The 22,616-nt window shown below is 41.5% G+C and overlaps 1 protein-coding gene across 3 annotated transcripts in view; it reads left to right on the plus strand.

Annotated features, from left to right (window-relative positions):
* The window catches only part of CNOT6 (CCR4-NOT transcription complex subunit 6), a 75,972-nt gene extending 53,579 nt beyond the window's left edge, over nucleotides 1–22,393 (plus strand). For all 3 annotated transcript variants that reach the window (XM_075900500.1, XM_075900499.1, XM_075900498.1), the window contains 6 exons: nucleotides 6,841–6,998; nucleotides 7,488–7,642; nucleotides 11,216–11,370; nucleotides 12,249–12,479; nucleotides 13,798–14,000; nucleotides 18,056–22,393. In XM_075900500.1, the coding sequence (XP_075756615.1) occupies nucleotides 6,841–6,998; nucleotides 7,488–7,642; nucleotides 11,216–11,370; nucleotides 12,249–12,479; nucleotides 13,798–14,000; nucleotides 18,056–18,268 (1,115 nt within the window). In that variant the 3' untranslated portion in view covers nucleotides 18,269–22,393. The remainder of the gene's footprint in view (nucleotides 1–6,840; nucleotides 6,999–7,487; nucleotides 7,643–11,215; nucleotides 11,371–12,248; nucleotides 12,480–13,797; nucleotides 14,001–18,055) is intronic.
* Nucleotides 22,394–22,616: the final 223 nt, after the last annotated feature.

A 22,616-nucleotide genomic window follows, 5' to 3' on the forward strand; every position in this document is an offset into this window, starting at 1 on the left:
CTTCCCATACCTCAGTTTCCCCATCTGTGAAACCGGGCACAATAGCATTTACCGCTCCTTAGAAAGAGCTTCCGAGACCGATGAGAAACAGGTACCAGGGCTACTGGGAACAGACACGTGTGAGGAGTTTGTCCATGGACACACTGGTGAGGTAAATATCCCACGTGACTTGCTGTCACTTTTGACTTGCTGTAAACCAGTGATGGCAAATATTGGCCCACAGGCCGAATTCCACATCACCGTATATACCTCCACCTCCCCAGGTACGGGGGATCACAGCTCCCGTTGGCTGTGAGGAAAGCTGGAGGCCTACAAAAGGCAGCATGCTAAGTGGTAGACAGAAAGGGCTCTAGGGGTTATAGTGGACCACAAGCTGAATATGCGTCAGCAGCGTGATGCTGTTGCAAAAAAAGCAAACATGATTCTAGGATGCATTAATAGGTGTGTTGTGAGCAAGACACGAGAAGTCATTCTTCCACTCTATTCTGCGCTGGTTAGGCCTCAGTTGGAGTATTGTGTCCAGTTCTTGGCACCACATTTCAAGGAAGTTGTGGAAAGATTGGAGAGGGTCCAGAGAAGAGCAGCGAGAATGATTAAAGGTCTAGAGAACATGACCTATGAAGGAAGGCTGAAAGAATTGGGTTTGTTTAGTTTAGAAAAGAGAAGATTGAGGGGGGTACGTGATAGCTGTTTTAAGGTATCTAAAAGGGTGTCATAAGGAGGAGGGAGAAAACTTGTTCATCTTGGCCTCTGAGGATAGAACAAGAAGCAATGGGCTTAAACTGCAGCAAGGGAGGTTTAGGTTGGACATTAGGAAAAAGTTGCTAACTGTCAGGGTAGTTAAGCACTGGAATAAATTGCCCAGGGAGGTTGTGGAATCCCCATCTGTGGAGATATTGAAGAGTAGGTTAGATAAATGTCTATCAGGGATGGTCTAGATAGTATTTGGTCCTGCCATGAGGGCAGGGGACTGGACTCAATGACCTCTCGAGTTCCCTTCCAGTCCTAGGATTCTATGAATACAGGAACAGCAGAAAAGTTCCCCCTGTTGTTTAACAAATGTAGAATAAAAAACATTCCTTGGCCATCAGAGAATATTTAAATTTAAAACTTGTAGCCTCGAGGAAAATCTGGGCAATTGCTCTTTATTTGTTGTTGTATTAAAGAAACATTAAGTTTTTATTGTACAATATTGAAGCTTTTTATTACTGAAGATGGGAACTGTGCCAATTTATTTGATTTATTTAATCTTCAGTTCCAAACGTTACAACACTTAACTTATTCTTTAATCAGTAAAGCAATGTGTATTTTAAATAACTTGAAAGAAAGTACAGAGGTTAGTCACTGAATTTTTAAAATGGGAAATGCATTCTTCTTTTTTTGATATTTAGTGGTTGTCATAATATGCTGCCTGGAATCTGACACATATCAAAATGCTGCTGTTGTGAAAGGTTTTGATTCCTTAAAACTTCCCTTTCCAGTCTTAATTTTGCTAACATTGGTCATACTACTAGTGCTGATGTTTTGCTGGCTTAACTAAAAAAATACATTGTTTTTGTCAGTTTTCTGCTAACTTATAAGGTACTGGTCTTATAAGGTACTGGTCAGTCTTCCAAGCCACTTGCCATGGTTAACAGGGAAGCCCCCATGGGGCACTTTTGTAACGAGGAAGAACTAGGCAAGAACCCAGGAACTAGTGTGCCTTTTTGAACATAGGGTCCACCTCTCCAGGAGCCCCTTTGCCCTAAATCTCCATACTTCTCAATTCTATGCCCTGCCTCATTTGAGGGCATGGTAGTGCATAGATATGCAGCATGGCAAATTCTCATTGTTTAGTGGGTGAGTAGTTCTTCTGGATGGAGGAAGTTGAGAAGCTAGGATTCTCTCTTAATTTGAGGAGAAAGGAAGGAAGTAGGGGCCTGATGGAAACTAAGACATATGGAAACCAAACTTGGTCAGCTCCTATCCCCCACTGTAGCATTGGGTGAGATGATAGGGTTATACAGGTTAAATAAACACTTACTGGAAAGCATTGTGCTTAAAAAGCAAAGTCTTCAAACAGAATTTCTGAGTTTTAATGTATAAATACAGCTTGATAAACATTTCAAAAAGGAAACAATATATTTCTGGGTCTCCGTTCATTGCTGCTTGCGTCTAGGTCCTTTCTTTTCTCTCTCTGCCTGGAGAACCATGGCAAGATATTTGAAGGGCCTGAATATTAAGATTATCACAGCCTCTCCACTGCACTCGGACATAGAGCTGCTGCTAAGGTTATGACTTCTTTATTCAGGTCCTAAGATTTTGATAAGACCCTCCAGCAAAGTTGAGACTATGATCATTTTTTGTTTTTATTTAAGATTTCTTTAATTTTGTTTTTCTTAGAGAGAATAGTTGAGAGACTCTCCCTACATAATACAGAAGCTTTAGTGGACAATAGAAATCTTATTTTTTGCTTTGCATTTTTTCACTGCAGACCTCTTTCCATTTTATTTTCTAAATATTAATTCAGACCTGGGCTGCCCAATTCTCATAGACTCATAGACTTTATGGTCAGAAGGGACCATTATGATCATCTAGTCTGACCCCCAGCACAGTGCAGGCCACAGAGTCTCACCCACCCCTCTTAGAATAATCCTCTCACCTATGTCTCAGATATTGAAGCCTTCAAATACTTTGAAGGCCCCAAGATGCAGAGAATGCTCCAGCTGTGATCTGTGCCCCATGCTACAGAGGAAGGCAAAAAACCTCCAGGGTCTCTGCCAATCTACCCTGGAGGAAAATTCCTTCCCGACCCCAAATATGGCGATCAGCTAAACCCTGAGCATGTGGGCAAGACTCACCAGCCAGACACCTAGAAAGTTCTCTATAGTAACTCCATTGACCTATTTCCCACTGATAATGAATGGTCAATTAGTTACCAAGATCATTTTCTCAAACCATCCCCTTATCATAGAACTGGAAGAGACCTCAGAAGGTCATCAAGTCCAGCCCCCTGCTCTAGGCAGGACCAATCCCATCTAAATCAACCCGGCCAGGGCTTTGTCAAGCCGAGACTTAAACACCTCTAGGGATGGAGACTCCACTACTTCCCTAGGTAACCCATTTCAGTGCTTCACCACCCTCCTAGTGAAATAGTTTTTCCTAATATCCAACCTGGACCTCTCCCACCACAACTTGAGACCATTGCTCCTTGTTCTGCCATATGTCACTACTGAGAACAGCCTCTCTCCATCCTCTTTGGAACCTCCCTTCAGGAAGTTGAAGGCTGCTATCATATCCCCCCTCACTCTTTGCTTCTCCAGACTAAACAGACCCAACTCCCTCAGCCTTTCCTCATAAGTCATATGCTCCAGCCCCTAATCATTTTGGTTGCCCTCCGCTGGACCCTCTCCAATGCGTCCACATCCTTTTTGTAGTGGGGGGCCCAGAACTGGACACACTACTCCAGATGTGGCCTCACCAATGCCGAATAAAGGGGAATAATGACATCTCTGGATCTGCTGGCAATGCTCCTCTTAATGCAACCTAATATGCCATTAGCCTTCTTAGCTACAAGGGCACACTGTTGACTCATATCCAGCTTATCATCCATTGTAACCCCCAGGTCCTTTTCTGAAGAGCTACTACTTAGCTGGTTGGTCCCCAGCTTGTAACTATGCTTGGGATTCTTCCGTCCCAAGTGCAGAACTCTACACTGGTCCTTGTTGAACCTCATCAGATTTCTTGTGGCCCAATCCTCCAATTTGTCTAAGTCACTCTGGACCCTATCTCTGCCCTTAAGCGTATCTACCTCTCCCCCCAGCTTAGTGTCATCCGCAAACTTGCTGAGGGTGCAATCCATCCCCTCATCCAGATCATTAATAAAGATATTGAACAAAATCGGTCCTAGAACCGAACCTTGGGGCACTCCACTAGAAACCGACCGCCGTCCTGACATCGAGCCATTGATCACTACCCGCTGGGCCCGGCCTTCTAGCCATCTTTCTATCCATCTTACCGTCCATTTATTCAATCCACATTCCCTTAACTTGCTGGCAAGAATATTGTGGGAGACCGTATCAAAAGCCTTGCTAAAGTCAAGGTATATAACATCCACTGACTTCCCCATGTCCACCGAGCCAGTTACCTCATCATAGAAGCTAATCAGATTGGTCAGGCACGACTTTCCCTTTGTGAATCCATACTGACTATTCCTAATCACTTTCCTCTCATCCAAGTGCCATAAAATGGATTCCTTAAGGATCCCTTCCATGATTTTTCCAGGAACCGAGGTAAGACTGACTGGCCTATAGTTCCCTGGATCATCCTTCTTCCCTTTTTGAAGATGGGCACTACATTTGCCTTTTTCCAATCATCCGGGATTTGTCCCGATCTCCACGACTTTTCAAAGATAATAGCCAAAGGCTCCTCAATGACATTTGCCAACTCCCTCAGTACCCTCGGGTGCACTAAGTCCGGACCCATGGATTTATGTACGTTTAGCTTTTCTAAATAGTTCCTAACCTGTTCTTTACCCACCACGGGCTGTCCATCTTCATCCCATCTTGCGTCACTTAGCGCAGAAGTCAAGGAGCCGACCTTGTCCGTGAATACAGAGGCAAAGAAAGCATTGAGTACTTCAGCTTTCACCACATCATCTGTCACTAGGTTACCTCCTTCATCCATTAGGGGCTGCACACCCTCTCTGATCACCTTCTTCTTGTTAGCAAGCCTGTAGAAACCTTTCTTATTATCCTTCACGTCCTTAGCCAGTCGCAATTCCATTTGCACTTTCGCCTTCCTGATAACCCCCCGGCATTCTCGAGCTATACCTTTAACCTCTTCCCTGGTCATTTGTCCAAGTTTCCACTTTTTGTAAGCTTCCTTTTTGTGCTTAAGTTCACCAAGGGTTTCCCCTGTAAGCCAATCCGGTCTCCTACCATGTTTGCCTCTCTTGCTACGTGTCGGAATGGTTTCTTTCTGTGCCTTCAATAAGGCTTCTTTAAATTACTGCCAGCTGTCTCGGACTCCTTTCCCCTTCATGTTAGCATCCCATGGGATTCTGCCCATCAGGTCTCTGAGGGAGTCAAAATCTGCTTTTCTGAAGTCTAAGGTGTGTATTTTACTACTCTCTTTTCTTCCTTTGGTCAGGATCCTGAAATCTACCATCTCATGATCACTGCTTCCCAGGTTGTCACCCACCTCTACTTCCCCTATTAGTTCCTCCCTGTTTGTGAGCAGAAGGTCAAGCTGCGCACGGCCCCTGGTCGGATTCTTCAGCACTTGTGTCAAGAAGTTATCCCCAACATTCTCCAAAAACTTCCTGTATTGCCTGTGTGCTGCCGTATTGGTTTCCCAACAGATGTCAAGGTGATTAAATTCCCCCACGAGAACCAGGGCCTGCGATCTGGCAGCTTCGCTCAGTTGTCCAAAGAAAACCTCATCTACCTCGTCCACCTGATTCGGTGGCCTATAGCAGACACCAACCACAACATCACTGCTGTTGTTTGCTCCTTTAAACTTAACCCATAGACTCTCAACAGGTTTTTCTCCCTCTTTATACTGGAGTTCAGAGTAATTGTAGTGCTCTCTTACATATAGCGCAACTCCTCCTCCTTTTCTCTCCTGCCTGTTCTTCCTTCCATGACAGTGCTCCAGTCATGCGAGTCATCCCACCAAGTCTCTGTTATCCCAATTAAGTCATATTTCTTGGACTGGGCCAGGGCCTCCAGTTCTTCCTGTTTGTTGCCCAGGCTTCTCGCATTAGTGTACAAACACTTCAGGTAACCAGTTGATTGCCCTATCTTCTCCATTAGAGACAAGGGTCCTCCTTTCTTGCTCCTTCCTCTCTACATTTCTTCCCGGTATCCGACTTTCCCTCTCCCCTCAGGGTTTTGGTCACCGTCCCCTGACGAACCTAGTTTAAAGCCCTCCTCACTAGGTTTGCAAGCCTTCCTGCGAATATGCTCCTTCCTCTCTTCGCTAGGTGGATCCCATCTCTTCCTAACAATCTTTGTGCCCGGAACAGAGTCCCATGGTCGAAGAAACCAAAGCCCTCTCTGCGACACTACCTGCGCAACCACGCATTTACGTCCTCAATTTGACGATCCCTGCCCAGTCCTTTCCCTTCAACAGGGAGGATGGACGAGAACACCGCTTGCGCTCCGAATTCTTGGATCCTTCTTCCCAGCGCTACATAATCCGCAGTAACCCGCTCAAGGTCATTCTTGGCCGTATCATTAGTTCCTATGTGGGAAAGCAGGAAGGGGTAGCGATCGGAAGGTTTGATCAGCTTGGTAAGCCTCTCAGTCACATCCTGAATGCGAGCTCCCGGTAAGCAGCACACCTCTCGAGATTCCAGGTCCGGATGGCAGAGGGATGGTTCAGTCCCGATTGTAAGCCCAGGTGTCCTTCGAGAGCCTGTTCCTACAACTGGCTTTGTAGTTCCGTGTTGGTAGAGATACCAGTGTTGATGGGAGTGCTCTCAGAGATCGATTTATCCCATCTACAGCAGAAGCAATAAATCTATGGCCAGTGAATCGATTGCTGCAGCGTCAATCCACCGCATAGTGTAGATGAGGCCTCAATGTAAACTGCCTTTATCTGCTATCTACTATCAGCAAAATATGGAGATGTTTTTGTAACCTCATAACAATGAATGTTGTATGTCGAGACAAAAGAAGTGACGAGTTACTTTAAAGAGAACATCCGATGCATTTTTGGTAGGGTCAGTTCTTAAACTACATAATTGAATTAAAGTATTTGAAGCGTAAAATTAGTTAAAATCACTGAAGGGGAAAAATGTATGTAATTGTGCCTTTTAATATAAATATATCAGTAATTTAAATTATTGTTCTGCAGCCTTGTTTTCTGTCATGTGTTACAACGTACTTTGTGATAAATATGCCACCCGGCAGTTATATGGCTATTGTCCCTCTTGGGCACTGAACTGGGAGTACAGAAAAAAAGCCATTATGCAGGAAATCTTGAGCTGCAATGCTGACATCATAAGTCTTCAGGTAAAAGATACATTTATTTTTCCTTTTATGTTCCTTTGTACTGACTCTTGTACATTACATTATGTTCATTAAAGTAAACTTTTTCTTTTAAAGCAACATGTTGTAATTTAGAGCACTTGACATCAAAAGAATGCTTTTTAATCTACACAGTTGGAACACTAACCAGGAGCTGCTGATCAGAGAAATATGTTGAAGTATGTGTATATATAATCTGACACATGTTCAAATAAGAGGCATGAGATAATCCTATCTCTTGGGATTGCAGAAATGTATTTATATTGTCTGCCTTAAAATAGCAGTATGGCTGTCTTATGCTTACATTCCCTGATTTATCTAATTTTTTTAAGTTTCTTAAAGCCAGTAGGGAGGTGATTTACACTTTCTTATAAAAGAAGCTAAATAAAAGACGCTGAATAATGCAGAAGTAACATCCAGTCTGATGTACTCTGGTGTTAAACAAATACAGTGTGTTGTCTTATAACTTTACAGGAGGTTGAAACTGAACAGTACTACAGTTTTTTCCTGACAGAACTGAAGGAGCGTGGCTATAATGGGTTCTTCAGTCCAAAATCTAGAGCTAGGACAATGTCTGAACAGGAACGAAAACACGTTGATGGTTGTGCAATATTTTTCAAAACAGAAAAGTAAGTGTGTATTTCATAAAACCTTCCGTTGCGCCTGTTCCCTTCTGCACAATTCTTCTGGGTTAAATTTAGGCCTCATGTTTTTGTGGAGAAGTATGTCTTTTTGTAGAACTTATATTCTTATATTACTGGGGATAATGGAAAGAGTTCACACTCCTTGGGATCTCTTTAGCCAGAGCTAAATAGCTAAACCATTTTTGCATATCTGCCCCATACATGGCAACTCCATGTTTTATGCAAAGTATTCCTATCTCTAAAAGGAATACTCTGCATAAGAGGCACCATGTTGGACATGTCTAGTCTGAAAAAAGCCCATAATAACAATTATCTTCTAATGTTTTGTACAGGTTGTATCTCTCTAGTCCGGCACTCTGTGGTCCAGCATAATTTTAGTTATCAAGATGTCCACTTTTCAGTGGGTGTACCCAAGTTTCCTCCAGTCCCATAAAGTTTGTTTACAGCCACTAATCCTAGTTCTGTATTCTCTGCTGCTGTTTAGCTCTAATTTACCCCTAAATGTTTTCTAGGAGCCTAGTAAACAGTGGAAAGGTAATGTGGCTAGATGATATTGACCTCCCATGGATTGGCAAATTCTCTGATTCAGCACTGGTCAGGTCCAGAGAGTGCTGAATTGGAGAGGTTCAACTTGTAATTTGTTGTACAAAAGAGAAAAGCACTAACAAATAAAATGAAATATTAAAGGCAAGCACAATAAAAGTATCATGAAATATTGTGTGTGTTTTCACTACCCATGTTAAAAAGTTCAGAAAATCTCCAAATCAATAGGAATAAAAGAAACGAGCAATAAGAAATATGGGAAATGTAACATGTAGAACATGTACATCAGGCAAAAGAAATTGCCACCGTAACAGTTGACACCAGCCTAGCTCTTCAGCTGCTTTTGCTAGGGATGTCAACGTATAGATCACTACAAGATTAACCGATAAGATTGGGCTTATTGGTTAATACTGTTGATTACATGTATTTCCTGCCCCTCCCCCCTTGCTCCTTTTTATCAGAGGCAGCAAGGGGGGGAGAGGCTGGAGCCGGTGCTCATGAGGAGCTGGCTTTCAGCAGGCTCCCCACAACCACCAGATCCACTTACCCCCACCCCTGTGCTGCTGCCTTGAGGAGGGGCAGACAGGAGCTAGTACTTGCGGAAATCTGATTTTTAAGCCAACTCTCTGTGCCTGCTGGCTCTGCAGACCTACGTGTCTCCCATTGGCTGTCTCCTATATAGTCAGTGCTGCCTGCTCCCCCTGCCCCCACGCTGCTACCTCCAGCAGAGGCAGCAGCGTGAGGGGGAGGAGAGGCTACCTCGAGGCAGCCTCTGTCCACAGTGGGCCTGGGCTCGCCGCAAACAGAGGCTGCTCCACAGAGCAGCTTTTGTCCACGAGGAGCTCGCCCCTCCTCCCCCCCCCCCCCCCCACACACAAACTGGGCTGCTGCCATCCTATACTGTTACCTCTGTATCCGAGGCAGCAGCGCAGGATGGCAGGGGGCTCCCTGGGAGTGGGGCCAGGAGCGCACTGGCTGCTGTCTCTGCCCTGGGGACTATTGAATAGTTCTGTAACTGCTAGAATTTGATGTGGTTACATGACTTCCATGACATGCTATCTAACATCCCTAGTTCTTAATCTGAGAGAACTTCATGCTAAAAGTAAAATTTATTCCACTGCAACCCTTCCCTTCTCTTTCCCTCCCCATCCTCGCTCTTTCCTTGCTTTTTATTTGTTCCCTGGACCTCTTAACTTCTTTCGTCTGAAGTAATGGATTGTGCCCATGAAAGCTCATGATACCATCTACATTTTTTGTTAGTCTCTAAGGTGCTTCAAGACCATTTGTTAAAACTATACCCTTTAATTTCTTTCTTTAGTGGAAATGGACGGAGTCATTTTGATTTTCATGAAAAATGTGATATTTGCCCTTGAAACTCTAACCATTCCTAAAATATAAGCTTAAACTTTAAAAAAAAATGACTACTGATTTTTGGGTACTCAAAATGAGAGCTCTTAAAAGGGACTTGGTTTTTAAAAGATGGGAGAACTCAAGACTTTCTGAAAACCAGGGACTACTTTAAGATGTCTAAGTCAGGTATCAAAAAAAAAAAAGGCACCCAAAATTATTAATCACTTTTGAAAATAAGAGAGATACATAGACAGTTACATTTGCCCTAGGTATGTAAGTCTTTATGAATGTTTCTATGTTGTCCTCCGGCCACAAAACAATGCAGATGTAAGTTTCAGAATACAGGCAGTCCCCGACTTACGCGGATCCGACTTATGTCAGATCCGCACTTACGAATGGGGCTTTCTCGCCCCGCAGCTCGCAGGCAGCGGTCCCGCCACCTCGACCTCCGGGGCGAGAAAAGCTGCTCCCGGTGTCCCTGGTCTGCTGGCAAAGCCTCAGAGGTGCGGGACCCCGCCACTGCTGCGGCTTTGCTCCCGGTGTCCCTGCTCTGCTGGAGACTGTCTCCAGCAGACCAGGGACACCGGAAGCAAAGCCGCAGCGGCAGCGGGGTCCCGCACCTCTGAGCTTTGCCAGAGCAAAGCCTCAGAGGCGCGGCACCCCGCTGCCGCTGCGGCTTTGCTCCCCTGTCCCTGGTCTGCTGGGGGGGGAGGGCGCAGCTAGTGTGCCTTCCCCCCCAGCAGACCAGGCTTTTGTTGTGGACCCTGGGGCAGAGCAGCTGGGGCGCTGCCGGTTGGTCCCGCAGCGCCGTTCTGGGCACTACTGAACCAAACCGGCAGCACCCCAGCTGCTCTGCCCCAGGCGTCCTGATTCAGCCGCTGCTCGTCAGTTTCAGCAGCGGCTGAATCAGGACGCCTGGGGCAGAGCAGCTGGGGTGCTGCTGGGTTGGTCCAGTAGCGCCGAGGAGCGGCGCTACTGGAGCAACCCAGCAGCACCCCAGCTGCTCTGCCCCAGGCGTCCCCAAGTCAGCCGCTGCTGAAACTGACCAGCGCTGACTACAGGAAGCCCGAGGCAGAGTTGCTCTGCCCCGGGCTTCCTGGAATCAGCCGCTGATCAGTTTCAGCAGCAGCTGACTTGGGGACGCTTGGGGTTCTTAAGTTGAATCTGTATGTAAGTCAGAACTGGCAGTCAGTTTCAGCAGCGGCTGAATCTGGACGCCAGTTCCGACTTACATACAGATTCAACTTAAGAACAAAGCTACAGTCCCTATCTTGTACGTAACCCGGGGACTGCCTGTACTGAGGTTCAGAAATAAAGGTTGAGTCATACTGTCTTAAACCTGCTAGTTCAAATTTGTGCATATGATAGATCTGGGGAAACAAAATATCTTACTATATTTAACAACTTTTAGGGAAAGTCCAAAATAATTTAAGTATTAATTTTAGGAGAGTGGAGATAATTTAAATCTATTTAAAATGGAGCGCAGATAAAATTGCTAATGAAATTATCTGTTTTCAGCTTAACATTTTTATAAAGCACTAATGTGACTGGCTGATTCTTATAAACTACTTACATCATCTAACAAGTTTTAATGAAAATGAGAAAGAAGCTGTATTTCCTTTGTCATGTGACAAATTAAGGAACCACACAATGTTGTTCTTTCAGATTCATCTTAGTTCAGAAACATACTGTTGAATTCAATCAGCTAGCGATGGCAAACTCAGAAGGGTCTGAAGCTATGCTAAACAGAGTTATGACAAAAGATAACATTGGAGTTGCTGTGTTGCTAGAGCTGCGAAAGGAATTAATAGAAATGTCATGTAAGTAATTTATTCCCATTTTTTTACTAGACTGTGATACAGCATGTTAGTCTCCAATACAAATGAAATTTTTGTTTCAGTGGAGTAGAGAATGTAAAACAGCTTTCCTCAAATAAACACCATAACTACAACTGTATTCTGAAATTTTCTGGGCAAACTTCACTTAAAAGAGAATTTTGGGGGAAACGCCACATGTTTTTGCCCTGGAGTTCTCAAAAAAGTTGAGATCTCAATTGACCTTGGAAGTGTCTCAGTATGGCCCTATTTAGCATATAGTGTTTTGTTGTTTTTCTCCATTATAGTAAGGATTTGTGAACAAAAGCATTAACCAAACATACCTTTAATTTGCGGAGATTTGTAATGTGTGTATGTGAAACTGCTGAGTTTAAAGACATAATTCTTAAAATACTAGACTGATTTTGCTAATTAGGGTGTTGATGACAGAGTATTGCTAATAATGGAGAAAAATATGTAATTTTAAAAATAATACTGTGCATTGTTTTCAGTGTGATTCTATATTAATATTAATGGCATTTTCAAACTTACAGAAATTGATTGTCCCATCTCTTGTTTCTGGATCTTCATCATTGGATGTTAGCATGATGTCGGAAGTAGTTGTAACCAGTTCCCCCACACAAGTGGAACCCACTTAATTTCTTAACAATAAAGAAATATGTTTAGCTTAAATCTTTTATTCCTTCAGGTAGCATTTCTCTCCCTACCCCCACCCCCAATGATTCTGTGTTAAGTTTGGCCAATCTTAGCATCAACCCTGATTCAAATCTGTCACTTTTCCTTTTTTTTTTTTTTTTTCTTTTCTTATAATACAAGCTATCTAGTAGATATAGCAACTGAAAAAAATTCACTTCCAATTTTAGCTGGAAAGCCACAACTTGGAATGGAGAAGCAGCTAGTTCTTGTAGCTAATGCACATATGCACTGGGACCCAGAATATTCTGATGTGAAGCTGGTTCAGACTATGATGTTCCTCTCTGAAGTAAAGAACATTATTGATAAAGCCTCTCGTAACCTCAAACCTGGAGTTTCGGGAGAACTTGGAACCATTCCACTTGTACTGTGTGCAGATCTCAATTCTCTGCCAGATTCTGGTAAGAACAGCAAGTTTTCTTTTTTAGAACAAAATGTATGGGATATATGAATTGAAATTCAAAGGTCTTCCTTTTTAAAAGAAAATACTTTCAGTTTAAAAACACAAGATGCTTGAGATTTTAAGATGAAAAACATATGATGGAAAGCAGGGAGTCGAAAGATGATGAAACTATTGGATAGCCTGTAGAAATTCTGCACCTGTGTACATATGCAAAGTTCATGCCCTCTGAGGATTTCTTTGCATCCCCATAGAAAATGACAGGAAAGCAAAAGAATATTGCAAAAATGGTCAAGTACCTCTCCCCAGAAGCATGGTTATATGGTTTTAGGTGCCCTGAGCAGCTGGTAGAAAGGAGGCTGGGGACACCGACTGGTGGTGGGTCAGGTCCACTCCCTGTTTGCCCAACTCCAGTTCACCCCGAACTTCCCACATCCTAATCCTCATTCCACAAAGTCTCATCACCCTCTTCCGCCTCCCCCCACTCCAGCCAATCCCTACCACACCTGCACCTAGTTTTGCTCTGACTGGTGGCTCCTACTCTATGCCAGGTTCAGCCGCTAGGCCCAGCTGGGCTGGCGGTAGGGAGGGGCAGTGTTCCCTGTAAGCTATGGGCTTATGTGGTTGCATAGGAGAAACTCAGATGCTGCCCAGTTGATTAGCAGAGCGCCCACAGCTAGATTTTTAGTTTCTACTGGTAGTGCACATTGCTTTTCCTTGGTGCACATAAAATTTTATTCCACACATGGATGGGAAAGATTAGAGAGAACATTGATGGGGAAAGAGTACACTGCCCTTGTACGGAGTGGCCAGGCTGGGTCCCCACTTTGAGGATAACCTAGTTCTGTCATCAATCTGTTCATCTTGCCTGCTGCCTCTGGAAGTAGCCCTACCCTGAAGTAAGTGCTCAGGGATAGGCTGAGAAGGGCTAGTTTCAGAGGTGAAGCAAGGGTGGAGTTTGAATACCACAGAAGGTAGGGGTGAGAGGAAGTTGCTCATTGCCTTTGCTAATGTTTTTACTTTTTTTTTTTTCTCCTTCATCTTAGGTCTTGTTTTAGCTTGCAGGCACATATTCTGCCAAGGAGCGTGCCTTTATCTATCTTACACTTCCTTTTAGTGTATGGCATGGCACTACTATAGAAAATTTTTGAATATGTTATAAAAGTCATATTGACCTTACCGTATGTATTTAACTTGCTTGTTTAAGGTCCAGACACAAGCAAGGAATGCAAGTAACAGTTTGTTGTTTGCATGCACCTCTTAACTAAATGCATAAGTTGGTTCCTTTTTTTTCCCCACCTCCATGCCTTTCTTAATAGGTGTTGTTGAGTACTTGAGCACTGGTGGGGTGGAAACAAACCATAAAGATTTTAAGGAACTGAGGTACAATGAAAGTCTTACCAACTTCAGTTGTAATGGAAAAAATGGAACAACGAATGGAAGGATTACACATGGTTTCAAGTTGAAGAGTGCCTATGAGAATGGCCTAATGCCTTATACGAATTACACATTTGACTTTAAGGTAAGAATTTTCCTGTGTTACAGCAGGGTTCCCAAACAGTCCTGCTCCTCAGCAGGGACCAGGGTCAGTGATAGGTTGAGGAGGCCAGGAAGGTGCTACTGCTGGTCCCCCCCCACCCCCAACACCCTGCTGGATGTCTTGAGCTTGTCACCTGGCAGCCCTTCCCTGCTCACCCAACCTGACATGCCTCCCACGTACCCTCTTCCAGGGAAAGGCTCTGGGGCTGCCAGTCCTGGGCAGGTGCTCAGGTCAAGCCTGGCCATGACTTTGTTGATCCTGATCATGGCATCCAGGCAGAAACAGAACAGTACCACCAAGTCCTGGTCCTTAGAGGGGGAAGGGAGTGTAGTGGGGTTGCAGGGCCCACTACTCCAGGGAATCCAACAGCTCTGGATTTTGGGATACGGTGGCCTGGAGTCGGAACAGTCCAAATCTTCCAGCTGCCTGGGTTTGAGGACTCTCAGGACTAACTCCTTTTTCATCACACTCTACCCATAGCGAACCATCCAGGAATGTGTGGACTGAAGCCCACGCTTTGGGAACCCTGAGTGACAGTATTTTGAAACCTCTTTCTGTTATATAACTTAACTAAATGGTTTGCCTAGACTATTTGTTGTAGGAAAGAAGTTTGCACTGACATTTAGTGTGTGTGTGTGTGTGTGTGTGTGTGTGTGTGTGTGTGTGTGTGTGTGTGTGTGACTGATAGTTTTACAAACTTGCATTTAAAATTCCATTGAAACAGAAAGCACTTATTCTTTCCTCATAATAGAACTCAAGATTAGTTGTTCCCTCTTTGCAAGGCCCTAATGATGTCTTGGGTCTTGGATGTTTTATTCTTTGTATAAACAGGAAGCACCCTTAAAGTATTTCATTACATATTTTTAATTATCCCAACTTAAGGATGTTAAAATGTGGTTACTTTCCTAATGGAGTAGTCAATAAGGATAGGCAGTTCCAGCACTCCATCTGGCTCGTGCCAGGTCCCAGCATAACCTCTTCTGCTGCCGCTCTGCATTGTAAGGGATGGGGAGCCGCTGCCGGCTCAGTCCCTGGTCCCATGGGTCTCTCCACAGTCAGAACAACCTTCCCTGCTTCCGCTCTGCAATGTAAGTAACAGGAGCGCTCCAGCTCCCCTGTTGCTTGCAGTGCAGAGCAGCAGCAGGGGAGGTTATTCTTACTGTTGAGAAACCTGTGGGACTAGAGACTGAGCTAGGCCCTTCATGCGCCGGTTCTCCTGTCCCTTCCAATGCAGAGTGCCAGCCGCGGAAGAAGTGGGTATGCAACTAGTTGATAGTGCTAACTGATAAACACCTGCTTATCGGTTAGTCGACTAGTCACTTACCCCCCATCCCAAATAACTAAAAGGAGAACGTGGGGTGTTAAGCTTCCGAATGAAACAATATTAAATAACTATCCGCTTCTCTGCATTGTTACTCTGCTTTGTTGCAATGTGGACGATTATCAACACTTCCTTACTCAGGGGAAGCAAAAACGGTTCTCTTTCTCTGTTCAAATCTGATGTAGCTTGAGGCCCTCTAGTTGAGCATTACTGAGTGTTTTAGATGCAATCTTTTTAAGTTTCTCTATTTTTGGAGTAGAGGTAACAGCAATATCTTACTCCTAACAATTGAAAAATTTATGGTTGAGCATCTGGCCTGCGGGTAGCTTCATTGCTTTATTCCTAACAATTCATGGTGAAATGGTTAAAATAATTAGTAAATATTTTAAACTAAAATTCCCTTACGAGGTTTAAGGAATGTCTTTCCTTGGTAATAAGTATGGTCAGACCAATGGTCTACCGTGGCCAGTGCCAGGTGTTTCAGAGGGAATGAGCAGAACAGGTAACCATCAAGTTATCCATCTCCTGTTGCCCATTCCCAGCTTCTGGAAAATAGATGCTATGAATACTTCAGAACATGGTTTTGCATCTCTGCCCATCCTGGCTAATAGCCATTGTTGGACCTATCGTCCATGACTTTATATCTTTTTTTGAACTTTTTGACTTTGATCTTTTTTTTTTATAGTATTTGCCTTCACAGCTTCCTCTGGCAAAGAGTTCACAGGTTGACTGTGTGGTGTGTGAAGAAATACTTCCTTTGGTTTGGTTTAAACCAGCTGCCTATTAATTTTCATTTGGAGACCCCCTTACTTAGTTCCCATATTATAAGGAGTAAATAATACTTCCTTATTTATTTTCTTTTACATCAGTCCTGATTTTATAAATCTCTACCATGTCCCTCTCATAGTCATCTCTTTTTCAAGCTATAAAATCCTGATGTTATTAATTTCTCCTCATATGGAAGTTGTTCCCTACCCCTAATCATTTTGTCATTCTTTTCTGTACCTTTTCGAATTCCAGCATATCTTTTTTTGAGATGAGCTAATCAGATCTGCATACAGTATTCGAGATGTCGGCATACCATGGATTTATGTAGAGGCAATATGATATTTTCTGTCTTATTATCTATCCCTTTCCTGCATTAGGCTGCATTGTTTCTTGCTTTGAATATGGCTGCAATTTTATCTAGGGACAATAGGAATTTGCCTTAATAAGACAAATTATAACAAGCATTTTGGTTTTAGAAAATCGCTTGGCACCAGTGTATTACCCCTAATCAAAAGATATTTGATAACATTCTTGAGAGATTAGAAGCCCTCGATACTATAAGGAGGTATCTCAAGTGTTTAATTACAACAAGTAGTCCTGTGGCTCCTGAGCGCTGGTCTACACGAGGGAGTTATTTCAAAATAAGGAGCTGATTATTTTGAAATAACTCCTGCTTTCCATGAAGAATAATGCTTATTTCAAAATAGCAGCAGTATGGATGCTCCACTGCTGCTATTTTAAAATAAGTACTCCCTAGAGTCATTCAAAGGAATTACTCCCCAGTGCTTCCCAGGGCTCTATGTTGAAGTAGCACATCCACATTAGGGAAGCCTGCCTCGGCCTAATTTTGAGGCTTCCCTGTAGTGTGGAAACGCTATTTCAAAATAGTTACTTCAAAAGTTATTATTTTGAAATAAGTTGCTTCGATATAATTTCCTAGTGTAGATATGCACTTAGAGACTAACAAAAATATATATCGAATCATGATCTGGGGGTAAAACTCTATTCATCAAATGAGTTGGAGTGGAAATAATAGAATCCAAGATATATATAACAGCAAAAAGCATTTACCTGTCAATTGTAGGATCCGTGAAAATGAAGCTAATTATGTGGGCTGGATATGTCCCATTCGTAGCTTTTGATGTGGAAATATGAATGTTAAGGGCAGGGGAAATTGGCTTTAAGTGCAATATTTGGCTTATGTGGGATAACTGGAAAGATTATTCTGAACTTGAATCAGAATAGCAGAGCAATGACTAATAATTGTGTTCCATCTTTAATTTAGTTCTCACTAAATTTGGTCCCACTAAAGTTAAAAGGAGTTTTGTCACTGATGTTAATGAGACTTGTTTTTAGCTCTTCATGCCAAATGTAAGTAATGAAGAGCCAGGAGCAAATAGTCATTCTCGGTATCTTAAAAGACAAAACATATTAACAAAATGTACCTAACCTCTGTGTCTCTCCAACTTGTTGATTTGTCACAACACACTATGGCAAAACAGCCCTGAAGATGGCCCGGTGGTTCCAAAACCTTCATCATAAGGTGGCTGTTCCATTTTAGTATGTTAAAATGCAGCCAGTAAAGGCAAGGAAGGAAAAGACTAACCTCCCCAGTGATTGCCAGCACCTCCAGATCTGTAACAGTTCTGAAGTCGCTCTTAAACAAGTGGGTGGGAAATGTCTGAAGTGAAACTACCAGGAAGAGGTGAGGAGAAGTGATCAAAGGCCCAGTACACACTGCTCTTCCCTGGCCCATAGTGAGCAACCCTTATAACAGATCATATAGGGGAGACAGAAGTAGTGGAGCAAACGGTGCCCCAAGAAGCAGTGCCACTTCCTAGCTATTTGGCTTCAAATAAGTATTTGAAAAGGTTGCTGCAGTGTTGCCTTTGAAAAGGTATTTGGCCGAAGGATCATGCACTAAAACACTTCTTTTTCCCTATTACAGGGTATTATCGACTACATCTTCTACTCTAAACCTCAGCTAAATATACTTGGCATTCTTGGACCTTTGGATCATCATTGGTTAATAGAGAACAATATAAGTGGCTGTCCACACCCACTCATCCCTTCGGACCACTTCTCACTTTTTGCACAACTGGAGCTTTTGCTGCCTTTCCTGCCCCCGGTAAATGGAATCCATCTCCCTGGCAGGAGGTAGTCAAGTACAACTTAGAGGGCAACCTCCATCTGACTTGTAAAATTGTAAAATCTGAATATAGAGGAGTGAGGTATGGCCAACAGGGATTTTTTCTTAATGATCTTAATTTTAAATCTAATTATTTGATAGACATAGTAAAAGCCAGGTGCTATCAACAGACACAATTCTGAGCCCAATATACTTTATATACTGTTAGACAGGAATAGGTGCGTTTGCACCTTTCTTTAATTTGTTATAATTAATCATCCTGTTTCTTCTGTATCCGACATAACACATTCATGCCTTGAAATAGAGAATTGTTATACAGTATGTTCTCTTTGCACAGGTATCTGTAGCACTACTTTTTTGAGGCCAGTAGTACCATCAAGAACATTCTTCCGTACTTCACTCCCTCCTTTTTCAGACTTGCTTGTAAAATATAGAATTTGAATTTAGCCTTTATTGATTGTATATGAACAACAGAAGACCTGATTTATGAGATTTTGTACTTTAAAAAAATCAGATTTGGAAAATGATTGTATTGTAAACTAAGGCTAAATTTTTATCTGTTTTCATGTGTTATAAAGGCCAGCTTGTAAAAGAAGTTGCAACAGATTTTCTCTGCTAATGATTTGCACTTGTTAGGGTTTTGTTAGCCCTTTTGTACTACTTTTATTTTCAGTTGAGAACATTGCTTTTTACATCTAAATCTGTAAAATATTGGCAAATTCTTTAAATACATGCAGTTGACTTTCTGATTTTAAAAAGAAAAACTGTAAAGTTCTCACAGAACAGATAAGCTAAGCAGTGAATGATGAGTAGGTCTGTATGGACTGAAAGTTATTGTTGATGTGTGTACATTTCTAATATTTTTATCTCTGGTTTTTTAAGTAAAATTAGGGATGCTTGTGTACAGCTTCTTAATTTTTATTTTAAATGCTACTTGTCCTATCTGCACTGTGCCTGCTTAAATTTGTTCTCAGCTAGCACTGCCTGTGCATGCAGAGAAAATCTGTGCATCCTCTTTTATATTTTTTAAATAATGTTAACACTTGTGAAAATTTTATGAAGATACTTTTGTATAAGCTGTGGCATCTTAATTTCCTCTTGAAGCATTGAATACACACTTTTTGAACATGTTCAGATTATGGGTACACAGTTCCTACCTTCTAATACCTAAGCACTGCTTCTTTCAGTGTCCTTGCACAGTGCAGTTCTTTTCACTAAGAAGTACTATCATGTGAATCCATTTCAGTTTGTGTGTTCCTCAGTCTCAGAGACAGCATTCCTTGAATGAAAACAATTACATTTTTCTGTTTATGAAGCAGTGTAAATTAGACGCATTTTCAGTTCAGGTTCCTAAGATAACTCTTCAGATCATTTTTAAAGTGACCAAGTCATATTTTAAAGTGTCAAGCAAGACTAAAATTAATAGTGTACCTTCATAGTGCCATTACTGTCATAAAGCCAAGTGTAAAACAGCTAATGAATTTAACTTGGACATACAAAAGGGAGAATTTATTCATTCCTCCTTAACTAATACACTTTCAAAAATCAATGCAGTTAATTGAGAGAGAGAGAGAAAGCGCGCACGCTTGGTCTAACTGCTTTTGTTTCAACTGCAGGCAGGGAAGCAAAAGGACACTGAGCAGTACGAGAAATTTCTGAATATTATAAATTTTTGTATAAAGAATGAGTTAGGTAATAATGATTCAAAATTTTATGAAGAGAATTTTTTGGCACTTAAATGTGCTAAAACCATTCTGTTTTAAATAGAAGTAAAATTACAAATAGTTCTGATCTACAAAATGTGTGTTTTAAATTTCAGTAGGAAAAATCTTGATCTTGATCTTGAATCCTTGTCTGGAACCTGATTTTGTTGTTTTGTTTTTTAGTTGTGCAAACACCAAACGTCCAATTTATAATCAGTACATTGAAATGCTGGTAGTATTGATGTAGTAGATTTAATGCTTAGTGTTTATTTTTTCTGTTTGGTTTTTTTATTTTGTTTTTTGTAAAGTGTGAATAAAAGGTGTTTTACTCATGTTTCCTAAACAATGTGTTGGTAATGTGCATCATGACAATTTCCAGTGATGATGAGCCAATTTGGCTTGTCAAACTGAGCAAATCTATTTTTTTTCCTGATCTGGATTATGTAATAAGTCCAGAAAGCTTTACGGAAGGGGAAGGGAAGCACTTATTCATTTTGTATTTCTTAGAGGGAAATAATTTACTTTAATAGATATTGGAGCTTGAGTGCACTTGTTAGATTCTTAAGGTTTGAGCTTTACACAATACCTTTTCACCTCTCTTTGGTAGTGTTTTAAATATATTTGAATTTATGGCAGCCTGTTAAAACATTATGGCCCTTTGTGCGTGGAAGATACAGTTGTTCTTCCCTGGACACACTGCAATCTATGGGTCAGTTTGAACGACTTTTCTCCATATTTTAGACTAATCCTGTAGGGACTGATCTAAAGTCCACTGACTGTAACAGAGAGACTCCCATTGACTTCAGTGGGTTTTGAGTCAGTCGCTAAGGCTATGTCTACACTACAGCCTACGTTGGCATAACTTATGTCATTCGGGGTGGGAATTGAGTGACATAAGTTATACTGACATAAGCGCTTGTGCGCACTGCACATATGTCATTAGCTTGTACCGTTCACGGAAGTGGTTCTATTACTTAAGAGCTCTCTTCCATTGGCATAAAGTGTCTTCACCAGACACGCTGCAGCCATGCAGCTGCAGTGGTACGGTTGTGCCACTGAAGCACCGAACCTATAGATGTTCCTAATAGCTGAAATTCTGAAGCCTACTGAAGGATACATTTTTTTGACTATATGGAAAAAGACAGATGCGCCAATACTGGACTGAGTGAAACTTTGTTAAACAAATCTAAAAGAAATATTTTCCTATGTTAAACACATCTCATTCAAACTTCTCAGTTTTCAGTTGTAACATAAACAAAATATTGCAATAAACAGTCTTTACAACATATGACATCTTTGCCTCGTAAACACTATTATGAAATGGTTATTTAGAATACTTTTATTTAAGGTGGCTTTAGTTGTTGCCATACTGTTCCTTCAATGTTTTTGTTATGAAAGCACGTAACACAAAATCATAGACTCTTGGGTTGAGGTATTGTATTCAAGGTAGACCGGATATTTGAGAGCCATCTTTTTTTTTTTTTTTTTTTTTTTTTTTACCATTTGGTAAAAACTTTCAAGTATGGTCTGCCACAACCTTGCTAATTATTCACTTTTAGAAAAGAATTCTCTGTATCTAAATTTAATTTGCAAGTATATTTTAAAGAAGTGGAAACAAATACAGAACATTGATAGATAGTTATATCAGAAGTAGGCAAAGAAAAACCACTAGGAGAATGTTTGTAATTATTGTCCCTTTGGTGGCTTCAGCAAATTAAAAATGGCTAGCATATTGTCAGTAAAACTGATTTTGAGTTCAGAAAACAGTTGCACACATCTCTGGTCTAATTTTAACATGAGAAATTATGTAAATTCATCTAGGATGTAAGATTTAAAAAGTCAAGTTTGCATTTTAGCCATGCAGCAAAAACACCCCCAAACCCTACAAAAGACAAAATAATCACAGCACCACTTAAAAGAAACAAATCACACTGTAAAACATACAAATATTTCAATTTACTGCTTAAGTAGAGAGTCTTTTTTTCCTTCCAGCCTGACACAGTATTTTTAGTATATGTTAACTGCTATTCTTTTTTTATTTGCATAAAGTTTAACACTTAAGTGTCTTGGTATGTTTTAAGTAGTTTAAAATAGACTATCTTAGTCTTTATTCACAGTACTTCTGTATAATGTGTAATGCACTGGACTAACTCTTGTTTACCATTCATTTAATGAAAACCAGCACATTATCTGCACTAAGCTCAAAGAATGTTGCATTTGTCTACAGGCAGCTCTTCAATAAGATAAAGGGGGAAACTGAATATGGTCTGATGGTAAACAAGGGCTTTTACTGTTCTCTTCAGTGGAACTTTCTTCTTGGTCAAATTTTAACTAGCTAGTATTATATTTATATACAGGGTCTTCTTTTTTTTCTTTACCAATGTATTTTCCTACTCATAGCTGATCAATAAATTCAATATCTGTTTCAAACCTTTTTGCAGTGTCATTTCTATTTAACATTTTTATTTCTAAACGCTTCATGAAGCTGCGGGAGTAATGTAAGTACATTTGCAAGAGTTTATACACAAAGCTGACACATACATGAAACTACAATCCTGTAGAGACTTTTGTATTGTGACTCTGCAAGCTAGGCACTGATTCATGTCTTTTACGTTGGAGATTCACAAATCAAAGCCATGAACACCAAATCCTCCAGA

This window comes from Pelodiscus sinensis, chromosome 17 (genome assembly GCF_049634645.1).
Source record: "Pelodiscus sinensis isolate JC-2024 chromosome 17, ASM4963464v1, whole genome shotgun sequence".
NCBI classification, from domain to species: Eukaryota; Metazoa; Chordata; order Testudines; family Trionychidae; genus Pelodiscus; species Pelodiscus sinensis.